The sequence below is a fragment of the Eptesicus fuscus genome, chromosome 10 (assembly GCF_027574615.1).
Source record: "Eptesicus fuscus isolate TK198812 chromosome 10, DD_ASM_mEF_20220401, whole genome shotgun sequence".
NCBI classification, from domain to species: Eukaryota; Metazoa; Chordata; class Mammalia; order Chiroptera; family Vespertilionidae; genus Eptesicus; species Eptesicus fuscus.
The window spans coordinates 13362208-13382923 of NC_072482.1; the positions used below are offsets into that span (position 1 = coordinate 13362208).

Genomic DNA, 20716 nt, shown 5'->3' on the forward strand with positions numbered 1-20716 from the left:
CATTTGCAGGATCTTTATGAACACTTTCCTTGGATTATTCTCTGCAACCAAGTCTGCTGACTATAAACTCCAGATGTCGAGATCATGATGAGTTTTATCTTGTATTTATTTTTAATCTTTGCTGTTGAAAGTGTTACATATGTCCCCCTTCCCCCCCCCCATTGCCTCCTCCATCCTTCCCTTGCTGCCCGCCCCAGGCCTTCACCACCCTATTGTCTGTGTCCATGGGTTATGCATATATGGTTACAAGTTCTTTGGTTGATCACCCGCCACCCACCTTGTCTCCGAGATTCCACACTCTGTTTCATGCTTCCATGCCTCTGGATCCACTCTGTTCATCAGTTAATTTTGTTACTTAGATTCCACATATGAGTGCAATCATGTGACACTTGTCTTTCTCTGACTCACTTATTTCACTTAGCATAATACTAGTACTCTCTAGGTCGTCACTTAGCATAATACTAGTACTCTCTAGGTCCTTCCAGGCTGTCTCAATGGTAAGAGATTCTTCTTTTTTACTGCTGCATAGTATTCCATGATATAAATGTGCCACAACGTTTTTTATCCATTCGTCTGTTTTTAAAAAATATATATTTTATTGATTTTTTACAGAGAGGAAGGGAGAGGGATAGAGAGTTAGAAACATCGATCAGCTGCCTCCTGCACACCTCCTACTGGGGATGTGCCCAGAACCAAGGTACATGCCCTTGACCGGAATTGAACCTGGGGCCTTTCAGTCCGCAGGCTGACGCTCTATCCACTAAGCCCGTGGTCAGCGTACTGCGGCTCGCGAGCCACATGCGGCTCTTTGGCCCCATGAGTGTGGCTCTTCCACAAAATACCACGGCCTGGGCAGGTCTATTTTGAAGAAGTGGCGTTAGAAGTTTAAGTTTAAAAAATTTGGCTCTCAAAAGAAATTCAATCGTTGTACTGTTGATATTTGGCTCTGTTGACTAATGAGTTGGCCGATCACTGCACTAAGCCAAACCGGTTAGGGCTCTACTCATCTATTGATGGGCACTTGGTCTGTTTCCAGATATTAGCTATTGTAAACTGTGCTGCTATGAACATAGGGGTGCATGCATTCTCTCTGATTGGTGTTTCAGGTTTCTTAGGATATATTACTAGAAGTGGGGTCACTGGGTCAAATGGCAGTTCCGTATTTAATTTTTTGAGGAAACTTCATACTGTTTTCCATAATGGCTGCACCAGTCTGCATTCCCACCAGCAGTGTACTAGGGTTCCCTTTTCCCCGCATCCTCGCCAGCACTTGTCATTTATTGATGGTAGCCATTCTGACAGGTGTGAGGTTATACCTCATTGTCATTTTTAAAAAAATATATTTTATTGATTTTTCACAGAGAGGAAGAGAGAGGAATAGAGAGTTAGAAACATCGATGATAGGAAACATCGATCAGCTGCCTCTTGCACAACCCCTACTGGGGATGTGCCCGCAACCAAGGTACATGCCCTTGACCGGAATCGAACCTGGGACCTTTCAGTCCACAGGCCGACGCTCTATCCACTGAGCCAAACCGGTTTTGGCCCTCATTGTCATTTTAATTTGCATCTCTCTGATGATCAATGACTTTGAGCATTTTTTCATGCCTCTTGGCCATCTGTATGTCCACTTTGGAGAAGTGTCTATTTAGGTCCTTTGTCCATTTAAAAAATATATATATTTTATTGATTTTTTACAGAGAGGAAGGGAGAGAGATAGAGAGTTAGAAACATCGATCAGCTGCCTCCTGCACACCCCCTACTGGGGATGTGCCCGCAAACAAGGTTCATGCTCTTGACTGGAACCGAACCTGGGACCTTTCATTCCGCAGGCCGACGCTCTATCCACTGAGCCAAACCGGTTTTGGCCCTTTGTCCATTTTTAAATTTGATTGCTTACCTTCCTTTTGTTAAGTTGTATAAGTTCTTTATATATATATATTTTATATTAACTCCTTATCATATGTATCATTGCCAAATATATTCTACCATACTGTGGGTTCTCTTTGTTTTGTTGATGGCTTCTCTTGCTGTGTAGAAGCTTTTTTTTTTTTAAATATATTTTATTGATTTTTTACAGAGAGGAAGAGAGAGGGATAGAGAGTTAGAAACATCGATCAGCTGCCTCTTGCACACCCCCTACTGGGGATGTGCCCGCAACCAAGGTATATGCCCTTGACCGGAATCGAACCTGGAATCCTTGAGTCCGCAGGCCCACGCTCTATCCACTGAGCCAAACCGGTTTTGGCTGTGTAGAAGCTTTTTAATATTTATGTAGTCCCATGTGTTTATTTTCTCCTTAGTTTCCTTTGCCCTAGGAGATGTATCCATAAACATATTGCTATGAAAGATGTTTGAGATTTTGCTGCCTATGGTTTCATCTAGGATTTTTATTGTTTTCTGATTTACATTTAACCCTTTGCACTCGCTTGCTTTTTTCTCAATTCCTTTATTCTACTCGGGATTTAATTTTTTAAATACCCCAGATTTTACAAAGCGCGGCAGTAGAATAAAAAACTGAAGTTTCTTTTCATACAAACTTATTTATTTGGATTTTTTTTATATTTCAAATTATTGATACATTCAAAGAGTAATTTTAATCTCAACATCCGATGCAAAAGGTTAAGTCTTTTATCCATTTTGAATTTATTCTTGTGTATAGTGTAAGTTGGTGGTCTAGTTTCATTTTTTGCATGTATCTGTCTAATTTTCCCAACACTGTTTATTGAAGAGACTGCTCTGCCTTCTTTGTCAAAAATTAATTAAACATAATGGCTTGGGTCGATTTCTGGGGTCTCTGTTCTGTTCCATTGATCTATATGCTTGTTCTTGTACCAGTACCAGGCTGTTTTGATTAAGGTGGCTTTGTAGTATTACTTGATATCTGGCATTGTGATTCCTCCAACTTTGTTTTTCTTTCTTAAGATTGCTGCAGGTATTCAGGGTCTTTTTTTGGTTCCATATACATTTTTGGAGTATTTGTTGTAGATCTGTGAAATATGCTGTTGGTATTTTAATAGGGATCACATTGAATCTTATCTTGTATTTAATGCAGCTCTTGAACAACCACAAAACTCAAACTCCTTTCAAGATGAGATGCCAAACACAGCTCTTTGTGCTTCTTTTATAGGAGATAGGATCTTGTTTGGATAATTGCAATAACCTGGGTTCTCATGGAAGGCCATTTTCACCCATCAGCATAGCTTTATCTCAATCCAATGACATAAGATCAATTAACATTTTTAAATTGATTTCAGAAAGGAAGGGAGAAGGAGAGAAATAGAAACATCAGTGAGTGAGAATCATCCATTGGCTGCCTCCAGCATGCCCCCTACTGGGAATCAAGCCTGAAACTCAGGCATGTTCCCTGACCGGGAATCAAACCATGACCTCCTGATTCATGGGTTGACACTCAACCACTGAGTTATACCAGTTGGGTCTTTTATAGTATGTTTTGATTTTTGGTGCCTGCTTCCTGAAACACAACCTTTCTTGGCCTCTGTGACTTGACACATCTATTTCTATTGATACTTCTCTGGCAACTCCTCAGTCAGAGAAATAGGAACATCGATGAGAGAAAATGATTGAATGGTTGCCTCCTGCATGCCCCCTACCGGGGAATCAAGCCTGCAACCTAGGCATGTGCACTTGTCAGGAATTGAACCTGGGATCCTTCAGTTCGCAGTCTGACACTCTATCCACTAAACCAAACTGGCTAGGGCTTTTTTATTTTTAATACAGATTTTAAAAAATTTATTTCAGAGAGGAAGGAAGAGGGGGGGAGAGAGAGAGAGAAACATTGATCGGCTGCCTCCTGCAGGCCCCCTACTGGCAATTGAGCCTGCAAACTGGGCATGTGCCCTTGACTGGAATTGAACCTGGGATCCTTCAGTCTGAAGGCTGACACTCTGTCCACTGAGGCAAACGAGCTAGGGCTCCCTGGGTGATCTTATCCAATCCCATGCTGATGACACTCAAATACTTATCTCTATTCCTAAATATCTGTTCAATGAAACGCAAACTCAACCTATCAAAAACTGAACTCATCTTTTCTTCTTATCCACACCTCCAAAAAACTGATCCTACCCGTGTTCTTTTTTTAAAGTAGTTTTAAACATATATTTTTATTGATTTCAGAAAGGAAGGTAGAGGGAGAGAGAGAAACATCAATGATGAGAGAGAATCATTGATCAGCTGCCTTCTGCATGCCCCACATTGGGGATGGATCTGCAACCTAGGCATGTGCCCTGACCCGGAATCGAACCATGACCTCCTGGTTCATAGGTTGACACTCAACCACTGAGCCCTGGTTGGCCGGGCTACTCTAGTGTTCTTTCGTTGAATGACACAACCGGCTGTAGAGATGCTGAAGTGAAAAGCCTGCTTGTCTTCTTCTTCTTCTTCTTCTTTTAAAATATATTTTATTGATTTTTTACAGAGAGGAAGGGAGAGGGATAGAGAGCTAGAAACATCGATGAGAGAGAAACATCGACCAGCTGCCTCCTGCACACCCCCTACTGGGGATGTGCCCGCAACCAATGTACATGCCCTTGACCGGAATCGAACCCGGGACCCTTCCGTCTGCAGGCCGACGCTCTATCCACTGAGCCAAACCTGTTTCGGCTGCTTGTCTTCTTGAAAGCCACTCTCTAGCCCTCCTCTTCTTCCTGGGATCAACCACCAGGTAATGCTCATTGGACCTCCTAAATATCTCTATAGAGTTCACCCAGTTCTCTCCACCGACTGTGACCACTCTTAGTTCAGGCCTCATTCACCATGCAGTTGGGTAACTGTAGTTGCTAGCTCTAACTGGTATCCCTGCCTCCTCTCTTATCCTACCTGTAATCTAATCTCTACACTACAGCCAGTGTAGAGATTAAATTTATACTTAATGCTACTCCCCTACTTAAATCTTTCAAAGTTTCTCCATCACTTACAGGATCAAGTTCAAACATGGGTTATAAAGCCTTGCCATGATCTTGGCTCCTGTTTGTCCACCACAGCCTTAACTCTTTATAACCTGATTTTTTAAAAAAATTCCTCCTCCAAGGACATTTTTCCTCCCATTGATTCCAGAGAGAGAGAGAGCAAGGGAGAGAGAGAAACATCGATTTGTTGCCTCATACACGTGCCCCCCACCGCTTATCGAACCTACAATCCCCTCCCGTCGTTTATCCCTCTGGGTATGTGCCCTGAGCCGGAATTGAACCATCGACCCTTCGGTGCACCGGGCGGCGCTCTAACCGCTGAGCAACACCCTCCAGGGCCTGAATTCTTTTCATTCCTTGAATAGAGGATGTTCTTGCCTCTAACGTTCTCCTCCTTACCTTTATTCAACCCACAGGTCAGTTTCTTGGGCACATTTTCTCTGGACTACCCCTTGCTCCCCCCTCGTCTAGGTTAGGTGTCCCTGTTCTTCACCTCCACAGCCAGGGTGCTGTATAGTTCATGGCATTGTATTGTATCTAATAGGCTGTGAACCTCTGGAGGACAGCCTCCGCCTCGGTCTTGTTTGCCACAGTGTCTCCAGCACCTAGGACAGGGCCTGGCACCAAGTAGGTGCACAATGAATAGTGGACGCTGGAGAGAGGGGATGCGTGAGGGCGGGTGTCCTTTGGAGGCAGCGCTCGTGGCAGAGACCCGTGCGAGGGTGTTAGGAACGGAGCGCAAGGCTCAAGTCCCACCCCAGCACCGTCGGCTCCGTACTGCTGTGGCGCCGCGTCGGCTTCCGGCCCAACCTGCCGGAAGTGGAAGCACAGGATTCCCATAATACCTCGCGGGGCGCCTATTCAAACCGCACTGCGGAGAGGAGGTCGTGATGGCAGCTTCGGAGCCGGGATTACGGCCCTTGACCGCAGCCCCAGGTAAGGCATGGGGTCCGGATCCCGGGATACTTGGGGGACTTGTTTGCTCCCTGCCGCCGCCCCCTCCCGTCGTTTATCCTCTGGCCCCTTTTCTGGCCCGTCTTCCCCGCCGCATTCCTGGTCTTCCCTCCCGGCTCTGGCTCGACCGGAGTGACTTCCATCGCCTCACGGCCCAGGATCCCATTGGTTCACCCCACTCTGCCTTCATCTCGGCGGCGTTCTGGAGCCCGCTTGACTACACGTTCTTTCAGTTCAGATCAGAGCCTCTACTTTCCGAGCATCAGTCCCCGGCCGCAAAGTTGTACCCCCACCCCCACCCCGCTTTCTCACCGCCCGCCGTCACTTCTGTCACTTTAGGCGACTGGGATTAGGAATGTTCCCACCTCCACCCACTCTGGAGTTTGCGAAGGGAATGTGCATGTGTCGGGATTAGGGTGCTAATAGGGGATGAGAAGACCGGTTTTGGCCTTTGAGTTTTTAATTTTTCTCTTTCTTGTCTCTCTGCGCGCCTACCAGATTTGGAGTGGTACGAGGAGTCGGAGGAAACCCACGCCCCCCAGATAGAACTACTGGAGACCACCACCGCCCAAGAACTTGCCAACCGTTCGGAGTCTTTTTGCCCCCGAGATGGCCTGGTGCCAGTGGTGTTCCCCGGGCCTGTGAGCCAGGAAGGCTGCTGTCAATTCACTTGTGAACTTCTAAAGCATGTCATGTACCAACGCCAGCAACTCCCTCTGCCCTATGAACAGCTTAAGCACTTCTACCGAAAATCTTCTCCCCAGGTAGGCACTGGCTGTCCGAGAAAGTTGGTGGGGAGACTCTGTGGCTGTTAGATGGGAGGAAGGTTAAAAAGGAGGAAGGTCTAAGGAATCTTCAGGATTTGTCAGCCTAAGCAGCTGTAAGGAATGTGTTTCATCCCATGGTTTCGGTCACTTTGATAGTCTAACCCTCCCCACTTTTTCCTTATTTTCTTTTTCTGAAACTCTTACTGTGCTACATTTGGACTTCATGGATTGACCCTTTAATTTTAATGTCTTTTCTCTCCAAATTTTTATTTTTGTCTCTTTGTTTTTATGTTCTACTTTCTGGGGGACTTCTTTGACTATTTTATTTATTTATTTAAAAAATATATTTTATTGATTTTTTACAGAGAGGAAGGGAGAGGGATAGAGAGTTAGAAACATTGATCAGCTGCCTCTTGCACACCCCCTACTGGGGATGTTCCCACAACCAAGGTACATGCCCTTGACCGGAATCGAACCTGGGACCCTTCAGTCCGCAGGCTGACGCTCTATCCACTGAGCCAAACCGGTTTCGGCCATATGTCTCCTTTTTTTTCCCTATTGACCTTCCCCCAGCCTCTCCTACCCCCAGTGTCTTGTGACCATTGGTTATGCTTATATGCATGCACACAAGTCCTTCGGTTGATCTCTTACCTCCCCCCCACGTCCCCAGCCTTCCCGCTGTAATTTGACAGGCTGTTCGATGCTTCTCTGCCTCTGTATCTTATCTTTTTGTTCATCCTCTTTAATAAAAGAGTAATATGCAAATTAACCATCACTCTGCTACATAAGCCATGCCCACCAGCCAAGCCACACCCACCAGCCAATCAGGGCGAGTATGCAAATTATCCCCACCCAAGATGGCTACCAGAAGGGAGGCTTGGGTTTCCCCGGCAACAGAGGAAGCCAAGCTTTCCACACACTCTGGCGGGCCCAGGCCTCCGCTCCAGGCTACAAAGTTTCAGTTATAGAAGGTGAATTAACCCCAACATAAATGGCTGCCGGCCATGGAGCGAGCAGGAGGCTTGGCTCCGCTCCAGGCTACAAAGTTTCAATTGTAGAAGGTAAATAAATTCCAGATACCAGGGCCTCCTCTTGGGTTGCCAGGGGGCGTGGCTGGCCTGCAAACCACCACAGGCCCCTCGCCCAGGCCACCCCATGCCCCAAGGGAACCCCCACCCTGATCCGGGACACCCTTCAGGGCAAACCAGCTTGCCCCCACCCATGCACCAGGCCTCTATCCTATCTAATAAAAGAGTAATATGCAGATTGACCATCACTCCAACACACAAGATCAAGATAGCTGCCTCTATGTGGTCAAAGATGGCTGCCCCCATGGGGACACAAGATGGCCACCACAAGATGGCCAGCAGGGGAGGGCAGTTGGGAGGGACCAGGCCTGCAAGGGAAGGCAGTTAAGAGGGACCAGGCCTGCAAGGGAGGGCAGTTGGAGGTGATCAACCCTACAGAGGAGGGAAGTTGGGGGCAAACAGGCTGGCAGGAGAGCAGTTAGACATTAATCAGGCTGGCATGGGAGTGGTTAGGGGGTGACCAGGCTGGCAGGCAGAAGTGGTTAGGGGCAGTCAGGAAGGCAGGCAGGCGAGCAGTTGGGAGCCAGCAGTCCTGGATTGTCAGAGGGATGTCTGGTGGGATCGGGCCTAAACGTGCAGTCGGACATCCCTCAAGGGGTCCCAGATTGGAGAGGGTGCAGGTTGGGCTGAGGGACACCCCCTCCAACCCCCGTGCACGAATTTCGTGCACCGGGCCTCTAGTCAGGTTATAATGTTCTTTATTATCCATAAATGAGTGAGATCATGTGGTATTTTTCTTTCACTGACTGGCTTATTTCACTTAGCATAATGCTCTCCAGTTCCATCCATGCTGCTGCAAATGGTAAGAATTCCTTTTTTATAGCAGTGTAGTATTCCATTGTGTAGATGTACCATAGTTTTTTAATCCAAGCAGCTGCTGATTGGCATTTAGGCTGTTTCCAAATCTTAGCTATTGTAAATTGTGCTGCTGTGAACATAGGAGTGCATATATCCTTTCTGATTGGTGTTTCTGTTTTCTTAGGATATATTCCTAGAAGTGGTATTACTGGGTCAAATGGCAGTTCCATTTTTAAATTTTTGAGGAAACGCCATACTGTTTTGCACAGTGGCTGTGCCAGTCTGCATTCCCACCAGCAGTGTACTAGGGTTCCTTTTTCTCCGAATCCTCTCCAGCACCTGTTGTTTGTTGATTTGTTAATGATAGCCATTCTGACAGGTATGAGGTGGTACCTCATTGTTGTTTTGATTTGCATCTCTCGGATGATTAGTGACTTTGAGCATGTTTTCATATGTCTCTTGGCTTTCTGAATGTCCTCTTTTGAAAAGTATCTATTTAGGTCTTTTGCCCATTTTTTGATTGGATTGTTTATCTTCCTTTTGTTAAGTTGTATGATTTCCCTGTAAATGTTGGAGATTAAATCCTTATCTGAGATAACATTGGCAAATATATTCTCCCATGCAGTGGGCTTTCTTGTTGTTTTGTTGATGGTTTCTTTTGCTGTACAGAAGTTTTTTTTTGTTTGTTTGTTTTTTTTTAATGTCCCATTCGTTTATTTTCTCCTTAGTCTCTCTTGCCCTAAGATCTGTGTCTATAACGATATTGCTACGACATATGTCTACAATTTTGCTGCCTATGGAATCTTGTAGGATTTTTATGGTTTCTTGTCTTACATTCAAGTCCTTTAGCCATTTTGAGTTTGTTTTTGTGTATGGTGTAAGTTGGTGGTCTAGTTTCATTTTTTTTGCATGTATCTGACCAAATTTCCCAGCACCATTTATTAAAGAGACTGTTTTGATTCCATTGTATGCTCTTGCCTCCTTTGTCAAATATTAATTGAGTATAATGGCTTGGGTCAATTTCTGGGTTCTCTATTCTGTTCCATTGATCTATATGTCTGTTCTTGTGCCAGTCCCAGGCACTTTTGAGAACTGTGGCTTGGTAATATAGCTTGATGTCTGGTATTATGACCCCTCCAACTTTGCTCTTCTTTCTCAGGATAGCTGTGGCTATTCGGGGTCTTTTTTTATTCCAGATGAATTTTTTTTTTAATATCTTTTTTTAAAAAAAAAATTGATTTCAGGGAGGAAGGGAGAGAGAGAGAGAGAGAGATAGAAACATCAATGATGAGAGAGAATCATTGATCAGCTGTCTCCTGCATGCCCCACACTGGGGATCGAGCCCACAACCTGGGCATGTGCCCTTGACTGGAATCGAACTTGGGACCTTTTAGTCTGCAGGCCGACACTCTATCCACTGAGCCAAACCAGCTAGAGCTCCAGATGAATTTTTGTAGAGTTTGTTCTAGATCTTTGAAATATGCCATTGGTATTTTAATAGGTATTGCACCGAATCTATAGATTGCTTTAGGTAGTATGGACATTTTAATGAAGTTGATTCTAACAATTTATGAACATGGTATGTTCTTCCATTTGTTTATGTCTTCCTCTATCTCTTTTTTCAATGTCCTGTAGTTTTCTGAGTACAGGTCTTTTCCTTCCTTAGATAAGTTTATTCCTAGGTATCTTAATTTTTTTGGTGCAATGGTAAATGGGATTGTTTTTTTCATTTTTCTTTCTGTGAGTTCCTTATTGGTGTGTAAGAAGTCCATAGATTTCTGGGTGTTAATTTTGTATCCTGCTACATTGCCAAATTCATTTATTAGGTCTAGTAGTTTTTTTGATGGAGTCTTTGGAGTTTTCAATGTATAGTATCATGTCATCTGTGAATAAGGACAGTTTTACTTCTTCTTTTCCAATTTGGATGCCTTTTATTTCTTCTTCTTGTCTGATCGCTATGGCTAGTACTTCTAGTACTATGTCAAACAGGAGTGGTGAATGTGGGCATCCTTGTCTTGTTCCTGTTCTTAGGGGAAATGAGTTTAGTTTTTGCCCATTGAGTATGATGTTGGCTGTAGGTTTGTCATATAGGGCTTTTATTATGTTGAGGTATGATCCCTCTATTCCCACTTTGCTGAGAGTTTTTATCAAGAAAGGGTGTTGGATTTTGTCAAATGCTTTTTCTGCATCAATTGATATGATTATGTGATTTTTGTCTCTCAGTTTGTTTATGTGATGTATCACATTTGTTGATTTGTGGATATTGTACCATCCTTGCATCCCCGGAATAAATCCCACTTGGTCATGGTGTATGATCTTTCTAATGTATTGCTGAATCCAATTTGCTAGAATTTTGTTGAGGATTTTAGCATCTATGTTCATCCAGGATATTAGCCTGTAGTTTTTTTGTGGTGTCTTTATCTGGTTTTGGGATTAGGGTAATGCTGGCTTCATAGAAAGAGTTTGGAAGTGTGCCTTCCTCTTGAATTTTTTGGAATAGTCTGAGGAGGATAGGTTTTAGTTCTTCTTTGAATGCTTGGTAGAACTCCCCTGTAAAGCTGTTTGCTGGAAGAGTTTTGATTGCTATTTCAATTTCTTCAGTAGTTATCGGCCTATTCAGGGTTTTTTATTCTTCTTGGTTGAGTTTTGGGAGCTTGTGTTTTTCTAGGAATATGCCCATTTCATCTAGGTTGTCCATTTTGTTGGAATAGAATTGTTCATAGTATTTTTTTTATAATCATTTGTATTTTTGTGGGATCGGTTGTTATTTCACCTCTTTCATTTCTGATTTTGTTTATTTGGGTCCTCTCTCTTGGCTTCTTGGTGAGCCTGGCTAGAGGTTCATCAATCTTGTTTATCCTTTCAAAGAACCAGCTCTTGGTTTTGTTGATCTTTTGTATTGTTTTTTTCTTTTTGGTCTCTATGTCGTTTATCTCTGCTCTGATCTTTATTATTTCCTTCCTTCTGCTTACTCTGGGCTTTTCTTGTTGCTCTCTTTCTAACTCTTTGAGTTGTAGGGTTAGATAATTTATTACCATTGTTTCTTGTTTTTTGAGGTAGGCCTGTAGAGCTATAAACTTCCCTCTCAAGACTGCTTTCACTGTGTCCCATAGATTTTGGATTGTTGTGTTTTCATTGTCATTTGTTGCCATGTTGTTTTTTATTTCTTCTTTGATCTCTGTTAACCCAGTAATTGTTTAATAGCATGCTATTTAGCCTTCAGGTGTTTGATTTTTTGATTGTTTTTATTGTAGTTGATTTCTAGTTTTATGCCATTGTGATCTGAGAAGATGCTTGATATGATTTCTATCTTCTTGAATTTGAAGAGACTTTGCCTGTGTCCCAACATATGATCTATCTTTGAAAATGACCCATGTGCACTTGAGAAGAATGTATATTCTGTGGCTTTGGAATTAAATGTTCTGAAGATGTCAGTTCCATCTGATCTAGTGTGTCATTTAGGATTGATATTTCTTTGCTGACTTTTTGTTTACAGGATTTGTCCAATGGTGTTAGTGGGGTATTAAAGTCCCCTACTATGACTGTATTGTTGTCAGTCTCTCCCTTGATATCCTCCAGAAGCTTTTTTATGTATTTGGGTGCTCCTGTATTGGGTGTGTACATATTTACCAGAGTTATATCTTCTTGTTGGATTGTTTCCTTTAGTATTATGAAGTGGCCTTTCTTATCTCTTGTTATGTCATTCACTTTGAGATCTAATTTGTCAGATATAAGTATTGCTACCCCAGCTTTTTTTTCATTTCCATTTGCCTGAAATACCTTTTTCCATCCCTTCACCATCAGTCTGTGTGAGTCCTTTTTTCTGAGGTGGGTTTCCTGTAAACAGATATATGGGTCATGTTTTCTTATCCACTCAGCTACCCTATGTCTTTTGATCGGGGCATTTAATTCATTTACATTTAAAGTTATTATTGATAGGAACTTGTTTGTTGCCATTTTTATTTTTTATGCCCATGTTCCTTCTTCGCTTCCTATTTCTTCTTTTTACAGCAGACTCTTTAGCATTCTTTGCATTGCTGGTTTGGTGGTGATAAACTCCCTTAGTCCTTTTTTGTCTGTGAAGCTCCTGATTTCCCCCTCAATTTTGATTGATAGCCTTGCTGGGTACAGTATTCTTGGATTCAGACCCTTCCTTTGCATGACTTTGTATATTTCATTCCATTCCCTTCTGGCCTAATGTGTTTCTGTTGAGCAATCAGTCGCTACTTTTCCCCGACCTGCGGGGTCTTCTAGCGGGGGTACCGAGGCGGCGCACCTAAGAGAATGAGAAACAGACAAGGGACGAAAAGAATGGAGGCAAGACAAAAGGGATTCTGATCAAGCCTCAAAACTTTATTTTTACAGCGTTCCTTATATGTGATTTCTTATATGCGTTCCTTATATGTGAAGGGTGGATGCCTAGGAGGGGTGGGGGCTGACCTAGATAATCGGATAAAGTCGTAACTATAGATAAAGGGTGTGGCAGTTGAAGGGCGGCTACAGAAGGAATGCTTTGTCCTCAGGCAAGAGGAAGTGGGCCTAGTTACAGTAACTTACTGAAGGTCAGAGTTAATCCTTTGACCGACTCTTGGTTCCTGACATCTCCTCCCTCTCTGTTTAAGAAACGGGAGTGGGCATTAATCGACCGAGGAGACATTGACCTGGTTCCTCCCGTGGGCTTTGCATACCCACTGTGTGTGGCTCTTGACATCTTTTGGGGAGGAGAGGCAGAGCCATTATTTTTATCGATGTCAACCTCTATGCAAACCAGGTATACTCTCAGGGAAATCCAGAGGAGGTTGGAAATATATCCCAACCTTCCCTTGCAATGCTTTGCTCTGCACCCGGTTCGATACCCATACCTCTGGCTCTGGCTAGAGCGTAGGTAAGCATCCCTCTGGTTAAGATGCTGTTCCCGTAGGGAAGGAGCGAGTCTGGGTCTGGAGGTGCTCTCGCTCTTGGTAAACTGAGTCCCACCTATCGGCCACTTCCAGGCATTGATAATGAATCTGAATGGGTTTTGCTAAAGCTGAATCTATTTGCTGTTTTACGAGGTCGGTTATTTTTCTAAATGCCCAAGGGCCAAATGTAAGAATAAGTAGAAAACCAACAAGGGGACCAAGGATGGGGAGGAGGTAGGGGAGTCCATTAAGTCCACTCCAGAGAGGGTTCTTGTAGCTTCTTGATCTTGTCTCGGACGATGCCAGACTTGTTGGCGTAGAAGCAGCATCGTTCCTGTAGAGCCAAACATATCCCTCCCTGTTCTGCCGTGAGCAAATCTAACCCTCAAATGCTTTCCTTGGGGGCCTTCCACACAGTGGAAGGGATTAAATCCTTTCATGTACTTATAAATTGCTGCCAAACATTCAAAGAATTAATTTGTAAGTTTGGGATAATTGTACAATATGCTGTTGTAAAATATCAAAAATTATAATGAAATTATAAAATATCATGTAAGAATATTCTTTGTTCTAGGCCATGGCAATTCAATATCAAACTGGCTATCAATTTCTTTTTGTATAGAAACGGTTTTAACCAGTTAAAGTCTCCTAATAATTCCTAAAAGTCATTTAATCTTTTCTTATCTACACCTTCTGAGGCCTAATGCATTGGTTATCAATTACAATCTGTAAGATATTTGAAGGAAGCCTCTTTATTTCCTTCCAAAATAATTTTCAGGTTACAGAGTTTCATTTAAAATTCTTTGTCTTTCTTTTTATAACAAGCAAGCAGTATGGTTACAGCTTGAAAGACAAGCCTCAGGCGACTAGCTAGCTACATTACAAGTACTCTTACAGTAAGGCTGACTACTAATTTACTTTCAGATTTAACATTTTAACAATAATCTTAGTTTACACTGTAAATACTAGTGAAAGAGAATTTAAAATTTTAAATTTCTCTTTTTTATTAAATTCATAATTATATTTTTAAAGTATCCTCTTAGGCTTATTTGCATATACAGAGGGATCATGGGAAGACTTCAGTAACTTCTTAGAAGATTTATTTAAATTGCTTACAAAGATATTGGCTTATTTAAAGAAAGGGGTTGGCCTTTGTTATTTCAAGATGGCAGGCAGTAACCACGTGGCCAGAGGGGCAGGCAAGATGGCGGCTGCCTCACAAGCTGCAAATGTTGCTCCTCCTCTAGCTTAATTAAGAATGCAGGCGGCTATGAGTCAGGATTCAACTACTTATAAAACATTGGCTTCTCATGTAACTTGTTGGGCGCCATTATTTCCCCGACCTGCGGGGTCTTCTAGCGGGGGTACCGAGGCGGCGCACCTAAGAGAATGAGAGACAGACAAGGGACGAAAAGAATGGAGGCAAGACAAAAGGTATTCTGATCAAGCCTCAAAACTTTATTTTTACAGCGTTCCTTATATGTGATTTCTAGAAGGGTGGATGCCTAGAAGGGGTGGGGGCTGACCTAGATAATCGGATAAAGTCGTAACTATAGATAAAGGGTGTGGCAGTTGAAGGGCGGCTACAGAAGGAATGCTTTGTCCTCAGGCAAGAGGAAGTGGGCCTAGTTACAGTAACTTACTGAAGGTCAGAGTTAATCCTTTGACCGACTCTTGGTTCCTGACAGCTACTCTGATGGGGGATCCTTTGTAGGTATCTTTCTGTCTCTCTCTGGCCGCTTTTAAGATTCTTACTTTGTCGTTGGTGTTTGCCAATTTAATTATAATGTGCCTTGGCGTTGGTCTTTTGGGGTTCATTTTGTTTGGGACTCTGTGAGCTTCTTGGGTTTGTGTGAGTTTTTCTTCCCTATATCAGGAAAGTTTTCTGTCATTATTTCTTCAAACAGGTTTTCTCTTCCTTGCTCAGTTTTCTCTCCTTCTGGTACCCCTATTATGCGGATGTTGTTTTGTTCCACGTTGTCCCTAAGTTCCCTTAGACTCTCCTCTTGTTTTTTAAGCTTTTTTTCTAGATGCTGCTCTGCTTGGGTATTTTTTCCTACCTTATCTTCTAGCTCACTGGTGTGGTCCTCCGCTTCTTCTAGTCTACTGTTGATGCTTTCTATTGAATTTTTTATTGCAGTGATGTTATTTTTCATTTCTTCTTGGTTCTTCTTCATTTCCTCTTGGTTCTTACACTTATTGTTGAATTTGTCTTCCAACCTTTTCAGCGACCTTATGACTATTTCTCTGAATTCTTTCTCTGACATATTGCTTGCCTCCATTTCATTTACTTCCTTTTCTGGTGCTGCCTCCTTTTATTTAGTATGCAGGCTGTTTCTTTGTCTCCCCATGATCTCTCCTCTCCGGGTGTCTGGTTATGTAGCTCTCTCTCTCCTGTGTTGACTTAAAGGCACAAAATACAACACAACAAGGCACAATGCACAAGGCACTGAACACAAATGTATTCATGATATTAATAACCCCAAATAAAGGTGACCACCAGAGAAAAGAGAATTAGGGGATAAAAAAAAAAAAAGAGTGCAAAACTGATATTGAGAAAAGGAAAAAAAGTAAGAGAGAAAAGAAAGAGAATAAAAAAGAAGGGGGAAAAACTATATGGGGAGAAAACTCTAATAGAACAACAACTAATCAAAAAAAAATGCAAAAACTAACACCCAGATATGAATGCAAACTACAAACAACAACTAATAATAAGGAGAGGAAAAACAGAAGCAAAAAAAAAATAATAATAAAGCAACAATCACACAAACAAACAAAAAACCCAATCTAATCAACAATCAAACTTAACAACCACAATAGGACAGAGAGAAAGAAGGGCAAAACAAAACAATAAAACAAAAAACATAAATAAAACAACAACAAAATACAAACACAAAAAAGGGAAGAGAAAAAAATTTGGATAGTCAAGAAAGAGAAGAGAGAAGTGTGTATGGACTTGGAGCAGGGGATCAGAAATTAGATATATAAGTAGGATGAATTTTATGGAGAGATCTGCAGATTCCTCTTTTTTGTTTGGGGTTTGGAGGTGTCCAGATGAGGCCCAGCTGTGAAGCAATGCAAGCTGCTGTGGGGCCTTGGGCCTTCTTTTGGATGTTCTGGGTCTCTCTGACCCAGCTGCAGTTTGTTAGGTAATTTTGTATTGCAAAAGGCCAAGCCATTCATATGCAAAGGCCTCTGTGCACAGCTTGGGTGGGGCGTGGTCTCAGGGAATCACCAGGGTGGAGCAAACAGCTATAGCTGATCCTCAGTCCTGCCTTAAGAGGCCCGGTTCTCAGTGTCCCGCAGTAATCGCTGCAAGCACCTCTGCAAGAAAGCTGCCCTCGAGTTTCACCCACTGCCAGACAGTCCAGTTTCTCCCCATATGATTCTGGGTCCCCAGAGTTTTGCCCAGCACTGGAGTTCAGAGCAGTCGGGAGCTTTTGTCTCCCTCCTGATTGAAAAAGACAACTGCGTACTCAGTTGCCAGCCCTTTCTGCGCGCGCGCTTCCGTACCTCTGCACTTTACTTCCGCAACTCCTCAGTGTGCTTTTCTCTTCCCTTCTAGTTGTAGAATTTCCACTCAGCCAGCCTTCCTGTGGTTCTGGATGATGTCTGTTTTGTCTTTTAGTTGTAGGTTTTTTTGTTTTTTTTTAATATATATATTTTATTGATTTTTTACAGAGAGGAATGGAGAGGGATAGAGAGTTAGAAACATCGATGAGAGAGAAACATCAATCAGCTGCCTCCTGCATGCTCCCCACTGGGGATGTGCCTGCAGCCAAGGTACATGCCCTTGACTAGAATCGAACCTGGGACCCTTCAGTCCGCAGGCCGACACTATCCACTGAGCCAAACTGGTCAGGGCAAGCCCGCAACCTGGGCATGTGCCCTTGACTGGAATCGAACCCAGGACCCTTCAGTTCGCAGGCTGATGCTCTATCCACTGAGCAAAACTGGCTAGGGCTCTGCCGCCATTTTTAATCCCAGGTTGGAAAGTTTTCTCTCTGGATGGAGAAATTTGGCAGGCAATTTAAGGGGTCCTCATGTTTTCACTCAGTCCCCATGCGTTCACTCTTCCCTTTTGCAGTGCCTAAATAGGCAATTCCTGAGCCTTTCTGAGGTTCTGCTGTGTGAGTCAGTCCCCTCTGTCAACACTTGAACTCCTTCATCTGCTTTCTGTCCCTTAAAAATTTGTTGTTGCCTTTGGCCACTGCTGTCTAATCTCCAGGTCTTTTTGCTCATGGGTATCCTCCTTCCCTTTCTCTCCCCTCCCTTCCTCCTGCTTCCCTCCTTCCTACCTCCTCTCTTTTCTTTTTCTTTCATTTAGTAGTATTTCATATGGGAGCACAAATAAGAATGTGTTCAATTTGCCATGTTTAATTGGAAGACCAACTCCAGAATCACCTTTATTAAACTACACAATCCTCGTTCCTGTTATCACTCCCATTATAGCAAAATTTGCCACCTACTATGCCACCAAATCTTGACTGTGTTAGTTGCTTATTTCTGAATGCCCTCCTACTTCAGAACACTGTCTTCAGTGTCCTAAGTGTGGGACGGTTATGGTTTTGTACAAAGCATGTATTTTCCTTTTTGATATATTGCCCTCTGATAAAACCCAGTGTCTTAGCTGTGGCAGTTCATTGAACTGGAAATCCAGACCCATGGTCTACTATATCCCAACCAACAGGGTTCTTCAAAGATCACTAGCTTTCCCTACCTTGCCTTCTCTCTCACCAGTCTTTGTCTCCATAGGCAGAGGACATGGTGAAGAAGAAACCTTGGGCCATCACTGAGGCAAACAGCAGGAAATGCCAACAAACCCTGGAAGAACTGGAGAGCGTCCTCAGCCACCTAGAGAGTCTCTTTGCCCGGACACTGGTACCACGAGTGCTGATCCTCCTTGGGGGCAGTGTTCTCAATCCCAAAGAATTCTACGAGCTTGACTTGTCCCGCTTGGCCCCCAACAACGTGGACCAGAGGGTGAGCACAGCAGCTTGTTTGCGCCTTATCTTCCGAGCCATTTTTATGGCTGATGCCTTCAGTGAGCTTCAGGCTCCCCCACTCATGGGCACCATTGTCATGGCACAGGGGCACCGCGACTGTGGAGAAGACTGGTTTCGACCCAAGCTAAACTACAGAGTGCCCGTACGGGGCCACAAACTGACCGTGACCCTGTCCTGTGGCAGACCCTCCATCCCAGTCACAGCCTGGGAGGATTACATTTGGTTCCAGGCACCAGTGACATTGAAAGGCTTTCACGAGTGAATAGGGCTGCTTCTTAATCGAGAACACAAAGGCTAAATTATCTTTCCTTTTCTGGCACCAAGTTACCTGTCTCTTGCTTGGAAGTAGAGTTGCTTCCTGATGAGAGGAAGGTTCTGTCCTGGCTGCCTGCTTCCCCTTCTCAGACTTCCTGGTGAGCTGATGGTGTGACTGGGACTGTAATCATCATTGAACAACATCTCTGTGAACCAAAGGTTGACTGGGTCAGACTTTACTGTTTGGGGTTGGAAAGCAAATGTGGGCCCATAGACACTATTATGGAGGTGCCCTTTTTCTGTGGCCTTTCAGAATTTTTACCAGAGACATAAATGTTGGTGTGACTCATGAATTTAAATATAAAATGAATGAATTTATATTAAATTTTCCCGATACTTGGCTTAAAAGAGACTTTCCAGGCTTGAGGCTAGAGTCTTTTGTCTTTCTACTTAGTCTCTTATTTATTTATTTATAGTTTTTCACCACCAGTTCTTTCTCTTCATCAGCCCCAGGCCAGTCTGGGAAGTTAAGTGACTTGGCCAAGGTTCTGGAGCAGTTTGATGTTAGTTGGGACTAGAGTCCTCATTAGCTAACTCCTAGCCCAACATTCTTTCCTTGTCACATACCTGGTTTTGACCCTTAAAATGTGTGCCTAGAGCAGAGGTCACACAGGGAGATGGCTGAGGAAAGAAAACTGAGAGGATCTTTGCAAAATCTGATTTAACTGTAGGCTGAGGCCCCAGGATTGCCCTGTGGGATCAGCTCCCCGAGGCCAAACGTCCCTTCTGGAATTAAGCCCTGCCTGTCTCCATTGGCAGTACCTGCTTATTTCTTGGAAGCTGAGTACATAGCCCTCACCCTGCTGGTGTTGGAGATAGGAGTGTGTCTATAAATGGCGACAGTATAAATATATGCTATTGGTTATGTTCTAAGAAGAATGTTTTATGTTTTGTCAAGAAAAGAAAATAGTTTATATTTTATGCTCTCTTTTAAGCACTTCACATACATTTTATCCAATCTAACCTTGTTTTTTGACATCGTCCCCATTTTATAGATGAGGCTTGGGTAGATTGAATAACTTGCCCAAGAGTGGAAACCTGAATTCAAACCTGGCACTAGAGGCTGAATGCTCTACACTGCTGTGCATCCTGCGTGGTTTCACTGTGAAATATTAATCAGGATTTGCCCTGCCAAAGGTGATAGTATTAGAAAGCTGCAGGACTCCTCTTTCTGGCTTCGTATTGTGTTTCTCTACATGGGACCTGACATTAATAGGTTCGGAGTAAATATGGAATCAATAAAAACAAAAGGTTTGGGTTCTTTTCTGTGCTCTGACCACCAGAAGCATATTCCACCAGCTAGAATTTTGGCTGTTTTTTCTACCTTACAGAAGAGGAACAGGGCCATATCTCCCACTTGGGAAAGGACAGGCTAAAAGGGGTCTGACTGAACTGAGGGAGAGTTGAAACCGAGTTATAAATTATTTTGAGGTGGAAGACACATTAACCTATGTCAGCACCCTCAAATACTGATTTTAAAAGGCTTCGTAAACAATATCTGGACAACCAAAACAAAGTAATTATCTAGGTAATTTAGACACTCGTTCCTCTATTGGCTTGGCATTGGGGCCCAGGTCATTTTGATTTCATGAGTCTTCTCCAAAGGAATTCAGAAATTAAAAGATCAGTGTGTGCATATATATTATTTTGTATGTTATGTCAATTTTATTTTATCTTTTCCATCACCACTTATCCCCTCTATGCCTTCTTCCACCTCGTCCACACCCCCCTGCAAGGATCATTAATATTAACAATAAATCCCACCTTCCCCGACAACAAGCTTGCTAAGGCACCTCTGTGTTTGACCTTGGCTGGGGCCTCCAGAGATGGGTGTGAAGTAGCCAGTCTTTAGCCCAGGAAGTGAAGAGCCCCAGCTGCAGTGGGGTTCTGCCCTTTCATGTGTGGCTACCATTTGGGCTTAAAAGCAACTGCTGTGGGGCCCAGGTAGGTAACTAGGTG

The 20716-nt window shown here is 43.3% G+C and overlaps 1 protein-coding gene across 1 annotated transcript; it reads left to right on the forward strand.

Annotated features, from left to right (window-relative positions):
* The first annotated feature begins 5658 nt into the window (after positions 1 to 5658).
* Positions 5659 to 20542, forward strand: MAD2L1BP (MAD2L1 binding protein). Its single transcript, XM_008153252.3, has 3 exons — positions 5659 to 5864; positions 6381 to 6646; positions 18192 to 20542. The coding sequence occupies exons 1-3, from the start codon at positions 5819 to 5821 to the stop codon at positions 18702 to 18704; spliced, it is 825 nt and encodes a 274-aa protein (XP_008151474.1). The 5' UTR covers positions 5659 to 5818; the 3' UTR covers positions 18705 to 20542.
* Positions 20543 to 20716: the final 174 nt, after the last annotated feature.